This window comes from Gambusia affinis, linkage group LG14 (genome assembly GCF_019740435.1).
Source record: "Gambusia affinis linkage group LG14, SWU_Gaff_1.0, whole genome shotgun sequence".
NCBI classification, from domain to species: domain Eukaryota; kingdom Metazoa; phylum Chordata; class Actinopteri; order Cyprinodontiformes; family Poeciliidae; genus Gambusia; species Gambusia affinis.
In genome coordinates, this window is record NC_057881.1 from 21,383,022 (window position 1) to 21,392,675 (window position 9,654).

The window sequence follows — 9,654 nt, forward strand, 5'->3', positions numbered from 1 at the left end:
TCAGAGGAAACGGATCCAGGCTTCATATACCTGCTGTGAAATCTGGTGCTGGGTGTCTGGGTCGGTCAGACAAATTTAAACAAATTTGTACTTGAAAAATGATTCATTATTAGAATGGAAATTGAGCTTGTGTTAAGCTATAATGTGATTAATTAATTATTTGCTTATCCCTATACTGATTATCTCTGAGTAAGCTAACCTAAGCAAAAATAGCAGTATATTAAGGATGGCACAATATGCTTACTAGCTTTAGCTTGAAAACGGCTCCAGATATCGTCACTGCCCTGACGGAAAATAAACCTCAGACCTACAGGAATGGCATTTGCCTGCCTTTTTTTTCTGTCACTCCACCTTCTTTTCTGCAGTTATGCAAACACGGTGAAGTAATTTGTCGCTGTCATTAGAACAGCATGCAAACACATACAATGAATCAAGTGAAATTAGGTGGCGTCCTTTAAAAAAAAAAAGTATCATTTTGAAAACATGCAATAGTAGTCGACAGTGTTGTTAGTCTGAATAAATTTATTGTTTTCTAGTTTTAAATCCAGCCGATAAAACATTTTAAACGTTTCTGACACAGAAATTTTAAACATTTCTCACACAGAAGTCTTTATACTACAATCACCTGAGACTCACTGCACCGGAGTGCAATGACTTAAATACATTACACTTAGTATTTGTATTAAAAACTCCTAAAAGTCTCGCAATTAACATTTTGCTGAAAAAATGACAAATTATGGCACTAACACACACCCATTTAATTACACGGTTTATTGCCAGTTTAAAATAATTTAATATAGTTTTACACTGACTAAATGAACAAAGTCACAAACATTTCCAATGATTTTAAAAGGCAAGTTTTCCGTTATTTTTTTATACGTTCAAACCACCCTTGCATTGTACAGCTGCACAGACGGATTTAAAAAAAATCCTTTTAACAACCAACAAATGAAAAAAGAAGTAATAATTGGGTATAAAAGTGAAGAAAAAGATCAGGTATAAAGTTTAAATGGTCCATAGAACATATAATGCCATGTACAGCACAAAAAATCATAAAAAGAGAGAAGCAAATAATTTGCACACTTCAAGTTTAGGAAACGCATATGGTATTACAGGTAGTCGTGTCATGTTTTTACCTTATTGAACAGTCAAATTGGACCTTACAAAATATTACCTGCATACAATGTGTACCTAGACATACAGTGTATATATATATATATATATATATATGGATCGACTTATTCCAGAAAGGATTACATAAGTTTAATAGTGTATTTATAAAGTAAATGGCTGTTAGGTTAGCAAAAAAATAGAAGTACTGAAAATGTCGTTGACTTACTAGACTATGGATGTGAATTTCTGTAGGTTATGCTTATGAATGGTGCATGAAAAAGGCTGAATGTTTCTCATGTTTTTTTCTTTGGTTCTTTGTGAAAAATTTGCCCATCCCTCTCCATCCAGCGAAGCTTGAAGTCTGTTAATCCATCAGCCTCCATTTTAGCATGCAGCTAAATGTCAGATAAAAACAAAACGTGTGTCGGGGTATTAAGAACTTTTGGAGGATTGATTGTTCTTAAAGAGACATTTGCAGTATTTACCTGCTGTAAAATCTGCTGCTGGGCGTCTGGGTCGGTCAGGTCGGCCTCAGACTGGAAGCGCAGCTCCAACCTCCTACTGGATGGAATCAGAGTCTGACAGATGAACTCGTGCTCTTCACTACAGTCAACATCCCACCACGTTCTGGTGCTCGTATCCACGGCAGCACAGGAAGTCATGTTGGTGCTGCCTTTGTTGTCGGGCTGGCCCGTCTCCCAGTTAGTGAAGGTCAGTGGGCTGTGGTCAGACCAGTTAGCCCACAGGTCTCTGTATAGGCCGATCCAGTGGTTCCTCTCAATGAGTGGGTGTATTTCATTGTTCTGAGACACGTTCCACACTCTGACCAGGTCCGTGTATTTGGAGCGACAGTAGTTCTTCGCATCTTCCCAAAACATGAATGTACTCACTACAACATATTTAGAAGGGCCGTGTTCTACAAGAAAAGAGATAGACAGCAAAAAATTAAACTTCACTTATATTCTCTTTTTTAACGCTCCTACAGTCGTAGAACGACGCTCAGGAGGAGCACCGAAAATGTTACGGTCAGACAGTGGGAAAGTGGGGGCTCGTCCGGTCACACTGTCAATTTCTGAAACCGCACAGAAAAAAAAACCTCATGAAAGCGAGGACCGATGTTGTTCTCCGATTTTTCTTGACCTCTGTCTGGCTTGGTAATCTTTTTTTTAAAAATGGTTTACGGCACTGTTGGCCTTTTTCACACAATAATTTGACAGGAACAGAGCAGAGAGAAGGGGGTATAGACAAGCAGCAGAGGAACTGAGGACAGGAGTCGAATTTGGGATAGATATGTCCAGGTCTCTAGCCTGTGAATGCAAAGCGCCTGCTTTAACCACTGCAGCATACAGCGCTGCAAAAATATTAACCTTTGATGGTTTGATTGATAGTAGATTTGTGAAGTGAATACTTGAGTTGTTTTTAAATTACTTACCATCAAAGCAGATAAAAGGGCGCTCTGTGTTGCAGATTTCATCCCGCCAACCTCCAGTTAAATTCATCACTATGCAGCTCTCCTTGCCGCCATAGTTATCAGGCTGATTTGGTTGCCAAGGCAGGAAACTGTTTTTGCCGACAAAGTCATCTTCTCCCATTGTCCACTTCCAGCCTGTTGTGTTGTCGTAAAGCCCGATCCAGGCAAACTGTCCGGATCCCTGCAGTTCAGGGAGCAGTCTGTCATTTTCCTCTGGGCTGTCCACGGTGGCCAGGTCGGCGTACGTCTCTCTGCAGTACCGCTGAGCTTCAGCCCACGTCTTGGGGCTGTTCACGTAGTGGTACTCACGAAACAAGTTGGTAGACAGAACATAAACCCCCGCTGGGTAAGGATGATAATAAAATAACTATGAGGCTTTTTTTTTCTTTTTTTAAGAAAATGGAAACATTGTTTTATTTTACCACCTGAAAGAAAACTCACCTGACAAGGTGAGAACAAGTAGCAGTGTCTTCCTCATCCTGTCAATTTAAACATTTTAAATGTTACAGTTTTTTAATAATGGGTAAAAAAAAATCATCCATATCACATCTCCTATTTTATATGATGAGAAAAGGCAAAAATCAAAACTTTATGAACATTTAGGATTGATCAATTGGTAAAATTTTGGACAATTTACATTTGAGATATCTTCTTCAAGTTTAAGACTCAATGAATGGTTTATGTCTACTTTGTTAATAAAAACAAAAAAGCATAATCAAATAAGGAATACACAATAGCCTTACTTGGATTTGAAGACAGCTCTGGTATCCAGCTTGGATCTTTGCTTTGATGAAAAGAATCTGCTTACCTTTATTCTACGTCTCCTCCTTTTATTCATTACTTAAACCCAATCTGAGTAATTTGCTGCTTTCATTAGAACAGGATGTAAAACAAATACAAATGAACTGTGTGAAATGAGGCGGCTAACCTGCGCCACTGTGCAGCCAGCACAAGGCATTATTTAAATATAAAAAGGAAGAAGTTTGACTCCTAGCAATGTACCGTATCTCTGTGTTTTTAAGCTGTTCACACCAAATTTAGCTAAATCCAACAGTTAGTTTCTGCTCTGTTTTGAATTCATTTTTAGTCATCAAAATACAATGTAATGTCAAAGACAAGCAGGAGTAGTACAACAAGCAGTTTTCAATATATTTTATTTATTTAAGGACAAAAGCTCTATACACCAAAAAGTAATTTTCCTTTTAAGCTAATAATCACGGTAGCAATGTCTACTAATCAGTGTTTTTCAATGCTATTGGGGTATTTTTATTTTATCTTGTGGCTCGTCTTTCTTCAGCCTCTTTGGAGGAATTTTGAGCCTTAAATCTGCCGTATGAAAAAAATAAATATTTTTCATATTTACTAAAACTATCACCATGTAGAGATAAGATCAGATGGTGAGATCAAGCTTCTCCACCTCCTCCTGCCGTCTGAAGGATTGCACCTCCCCCTGTCAGAAACAACCAATCAGAGCCAAGAGGAGGATCTTAGCGCTGTCAGTTAACCTCGTGAACGCGCTGCTAAATGTGTTAAAGGCAGAGAAACAACCAAAGGGCTTGTCTGTCGTCATACGTGGCCATGCTAACTAGCCTTAGCGTTCACTTCAGGCTCTGCTGATGGGGAGAAGTTGTATCGTAGCAGACAGAAAGGAGACTACGGGAACCAGAGCGCACGCGAGCATGATTGTCAACGCTAAGACCCTCCTCCTGGCTCTGATTGGTTGTCTCCAGTTACCACTGGGAGAAAACAGAGAAGCTTTCTATTTTTTTCCCAGAATACTTGTCTGGACATAATGACAGCTTCAACAAATATAACTTTTTTTTCTCTCTTTGTGAGAAGAATTGATTACATGAAATCCACATGCAAGTCTGTGTTGAAATGACAGAAATATACATTTCCCCCCCAGTGGTTCTTTAAATACCAGAAACCAGCAGATAAAACTAAAGAGGCTGGTCATGGTTGTAAGGCAACCCTAGTTTCATTACATTCTACATTATGCTACATAATATTTCTTTATATTATACACCTCTAATGCATTTAGTTGGCTTCCATTAAAATATATCTTTTCCTACTTTAATTCACAGTAAATTTAAACCTTACTTTTTAATCTGTGGTTGATTTTGGTAAAAACGCACAAGGTACCCTAATCGAAATTTATGAACATAGAATTCCTTGTCTTTTAAGGTCAAATTGATATTTTTTCATCCCAATAAGACTGAGAAAAGTATGTCATCTTGCATATTTTACTCCAAGTCTGCAATTAAATTTCTATTTCTTTTTTATCTTCTTTTGAAATAAATTAATCTGTTAGCAGCCTGTATTAACCTCACACAAAGGGTATTTGTGTAAAACAAAAACAAACTTAGTAAAAATCTCAATGTTAATGTTTTGCACCACAAATAACAAATAGTGATGTTAAATTCACACAGTTTATTGTTGGTTTAATCTGATTTATTACTCAAACATTTAGTGATCAAAGACAAACCGTAATTCAGACCACGCAAGTATGCCATATTTATTTCATTTTAAACTACAGACAAACTTTAGAAATGAATAAAATAAAATAAAATAAAATAAATTACAGGTAGCAAATCAGATCAATTAGTATAACAATATATATTCAGTTAAAGAATAAAGCAAACTATATGTATGATGTAACCCAATGTAAGAAAGACTATAGTACCAGTAATTATTCACAAAAAATTTTTCAAGACTTTTGAACCACAGTCTGTCAATTTTCCTACCTCATAAAACAAAGCAGAGCAAAAGAAACAACGTTACATGTTCACATAATGCATAGATAGAAAAAGTCTTCTGCTTCTTCCGTCTGAAACCCAAATAGATAACTGAATCAAAAAACATTTATATATCTTTTACTGACTGTTACAAATGATGCTGAAATAATAAGACTAAATTTTAAAGTGCTGAATTTTTCTTATGTTTTTTTCTTTGTGTCCTTGTGAAAGTTCTGCCCGTCTTTCTCAATCCAGCGGAGCTTGAAGTCTGTCAGTCCATCAGTCTCCAGTTTAGCATGGAGCTAAATGAAAGATAAAATTGATTAGTTTTATGGTAGATTGTTTAAGTGCTGTCCAGTTGACTTACTGACTTAATTTTCTGTAAATACATACATGATGGCTTATAGTTACATAATACGATCTTTATATCTACATGTAGTCAAACAAAGCAAAGGAGATATTCTAATTCCTAGTCTTTATAAATATTAAGTATCCATTTTGGCCTTTTCTGTGTATGATAAATCGTAATGTTGTACAATCTGTCATGTGAGTTTTTTGTACAATTAAGTAATTTTTCATTTGGTATAGAGCTGATTTCCTATAAGTTATTGTGCTAAAAATGGTTTACTTTTATTGATGAGTTTCTGCAGTGTCCAAGATATTATCTACAGTCTTACAATAGTCAACAAATAAGAATGTCATTGAAAAGTGTAACACATGAATTAATTACATAATAGATATGATAGTTTCCAAGCCTTTTGTTTCAGTTAATTGTGGTGAATTTCTGCTAACAGCTGATGGAAACGCAGAGGTAACTGAGATTTTACCTTTGAACAATAAAAACTATTATTGTATTATTGTTATGTGAATAATTGTTGTGTGAATTGGCTCACACAAATGTGAGCCAATTCAGAATGCATAGTCCAAATTATTGAGTAGTAGTAACTCTGTACATGCCAAAAATGATTCTTTGGAAACAAAGTTTGTTTTTCTTTGAATAAGCTGAGATACTTACTGCACAAACCTTTGCACCAGAAGCCTAAATTAACAAATTCTGCACTTTCCCTTCAGATTGGGTAATGTTATAGATTAAGTTATCAAAATAGAGAGGGAAGAGGCTTCCTGTACCTGCTGTAAAATCTGCTGCTGGGCGTCTGGGTCGGTCAGGTCGGCCTCAGACTGGAAGCGCAGCTCCAACCTCCTACTGGATGGAATCAGAGTCTGACAGATGAACTCGTGCTCTTCACTACAGTCAACATCCCACCACGTTCTGGTGCTCGTATCCACGGCAGCACAGGAAGTCATGTTGGTGCTGCCTTTGTTGTCGGGCTGGCCCGTCTCCCAGTTAGTGAAGGTCAGTGGGCTGTGGTCAGACCAGTTAGCCCACAGGTCTCTGTATAGGCCGATCCAGTGGTTCCTCTCAATGAGTGGGTGTATTTCATTGTTCTGAGACACGTTCCACACTCTGACCAGGTCCGTGTATTTGGAGCGACAGTAGTTCTTCGCATCTTCCCAAAACATGAATGTACTCACTACAACATATTTAGAAGGGCCGTGTTCTACAAGAAAAGAGATAGACAGCAAAAAAATAAACTTCACTTATATTCTCTTTTTAACGCTCCTACAGTCGTAGAACGACGCTCAGGAGGAGCACCGAAAATGTTACGGTCAGACAGTGGGAAAGTGGGGGCTCGTCCGGTCAGAAACTGCACAGAAAAAACAGACAAACCTCACTCATTCTCTTCTTTGAAATTACTGTAGATGTTTTTCTTCTACTGGTTTTAATCCGTACTATTGTCGGACCTAAATATATTCACTTATGATCGTTTTATTGTCTTATTTTTCATCTTTACCTCTAGATATAGAAAATGAAAAGTGGAGTTACCTACCATCAAAACAGATAAAAGGGCGATCTGTTTTGCAGATTTCATCCCGCCAGCCTCCTACCCAGTTCATCACTATGCAGCTCTGCTTGCCGTCATTGTTGTCAGGCTGATTTACTTCCCAAGGTGGGAAATTGTTGTTGCCGACAAAGTCATCTTCTCCCATTGTCCACTTCCAGCCTGTTATGTTGTCGTAAAGCCCGATCCAGGCAAACTGTCCGGATCCCTGCAGTTCAAGGAGCAGTCTGTCGTTTTCCTCTGGGCTGTCCACGGTGGCCAGGTCGGCGTATGTCTCTCTGCAGTACCGCTGAGCTTCAGCCCACGTCTTGGGGCTGCTCACATAGTGGTACTCACGAAACAAGTTGGTAGACAGAACATAAACCCCCGCTGGACAAGATCATTTAAAAAAAAATTACCTCATCTTATAACACATCTTCTGTAAACAATCAATATTCTATAAATGTAATCTAGATTTAAAGTATATGCTGTGAAACCCACAGTGGGAAATGAGCTCAAACATCAAAATGGACTATCCTTATCATACTGTTAGTTGCTGTAGTCCAGCAAATGCCACCAGTTAGCGTTTAATACTTTTTTTCAAAAGAACAATTTACAATATAACTGTCCATGTAAACAACAACTACAGCATTCATGGTAAGATTATAGTGGTCTGACAAGGTCGGAATCTCTTCACTTTCTACAAAATCTCTGCTGTATGACATCTGTCCACTGGAGGTACTGAAAATAACTTCAGAGAACTTATATCTGTATAAACATCAGACCTGTCCCTTTGAGTTTCACTCTTCTGCACAACTGACAGACTGACCTGAGAAGGCGAGGACGAGCAGGAGTGTCCGCTTCATCCTGAAAAATAAAGAAAGTGTGAAACACTGGAATAGCTGTACAAAATATTTTTGAAGAAATACAAATAAGCTGGATCAAAGATGGCACCAAATGATAATATCAGGCTTTTACTTTCCCAACTAAAAGAACAAGCAGTTATAAACAGGTGAATTTAAGCTCAAGTCGTTGAAAGTACTCCTGATTTCCCACGTCTGTGGTTCAAACAATAAAAATAAAATGTACAGATGAATCAGTGAACGTGTAAACGCACACATTAAATAATTTTATCTTCCAACAGGAAAAGAAGCTCCAGTTCTTGTGCCCTGCTGCTTGCTTGCTTTCTTTGGATTAGAAAACCCTCCTACCATTAAGAAGACTTTTCTTAGCTATGTTCCAGTTCTCCCCTCCTTTTCTTGGTTGCTATGCAAAGCCATTTTCCTTAATTGGATACTGCCAATAACATGCAAATCTAGTTGGTGAAATTGAGCTTTTGACTTTGACCAATAGCATAATCAAAGTTTGATAGATTGTCTTATCCATCATGGAGGCTAGCATACCCTTCAATGCTGAATTGCTTTAATTCAGCTGTATTGGTTGGTTTTCAAGCACGTAAAGTCTATTTAAGGTCATGCCAGAGCATCTCAGTCAGATTTGAATCTGTGCTCTGGGACTTTAACTTTAGGCCACAAACTGGTGGCTAAGCATACTATGTCTCCATCCAGTTGATGAAATTCATGGTTTCATCAACTACAGCAGGGCAGTCTGGTTCTGGAGCAGCCAGCAAAGCAACGCCAGGCCGTCCAACTAACAGCATCCTGTTTGACTGTATGTATCATGTAGTTGTTATTATGAAATTATGCTTCTTAAGTATCAAGATGTTTTTAGGTAGTGTGAGATTGGCATCTTTGTTGTTTTTGGTCATCGGTTGTTTTCACCTGGGAACTCTCCCATGAATGCAATTTCTGCTTGTTTCCTATTCATGTAGAATTTTGAACACTAATTTTAACTAAGGCAAGTTAGACCTGAAGAAATGGGAGGACTTCTCTACTCCCTTTTAGGGGAATTTGGTGGTTTGGTAACTACCAAGAAGGTTTACCAGTCCTTCATGTTTTCACTATTTATAGATAATGGGTCAAGATGAAGTTCACTGAAGTCCGAAAACCTTACAAATTGCTCCAGACTGATAAATGAGAATGACCTCATTGTTTCAGCTCACTTTATGTTGTCATGCATGTTGTAATTCTTCTTACAGGTCTGACAGCATTCAGTACTGAGAAATATAAATATGGACAGTTTCTATACATTTCATAAACGCGCCGTCTTCCCCCGAAATGAACCAATATGCTTTCAGAGTTCGGCTGATCGCTATAGATTAGAAATCTGAGATGAAACCACAACTTTGGTTGCTAGCATTTGAAGTATAATTAACAAGTATCGCTGATTTTCTGACTTGGAAGTGGGCAAAAGGTGATTTGAAATTAAAATTTAAAATTTGAGTCAAGTAACCCACATGCAGTAAGCATGTTTCAATAGTAAGGTGAAAAACTGGTGGAACTAGCTAGTTGTTGTACTTTGCTATGTTAGCTAATCAGCAGTCCTATATAACCAT

General features: G+C 37.8%; 2 protein-coding genes across 2 annotated transcripts; both read right to left on the reverse strand.

Moving 5' to 3' along the window:
- Positions 1-1,380: 1,380 nt before the first annotated feature.
- LOC122844093 (macrophage mannose receptor 1-like) lies at positions 1,381-3,062 on the reverse strand. The gene is made up of 4 exons (XM_044139286.1): positions 3,026-3,062; positions 2,546-2,926; positions 1,599-2,029; positions 1,381-1,508 (listed from the first exon to the last, which is right to left on the reverse strand). Exons 1-4 carry the CDS (start codon positions 3,060-3,062, stop codon positions 1,407-1,409), a joined length of 951 nt encoding a protein of 316 aa, XP_043995221.1. The 3' UTR covers positions 1,381-1,406.
- A 2,132-nt stretch (positions 3,063-5,194) lies between these two features.
- On the reverse strand, positions 5,195-6,852 carry LOC122843489 (C-type mannose receptor 2-like). The gene is made up of 2 exons (XM_044138272.1): positions 6,448-6,852; positions 5,195-5,621 (listed from the first exon to the last, which is right to left on the reverse strand). The coding sequence occupies exons 1-2, from the start codon at positions 6,838-6,840 to the stop codon at positions 5,520-5,522; spliced, it is 495 nt and encodes a 164-aa protein (XP_043994207.1). The 5' UTR covers positions 6,841-6,852; the 3' UTR covers positions 5,195-5,519.
- Between the last annotated feature and the right edge of the window lie 2,802 nt (positions 6,853-9,654).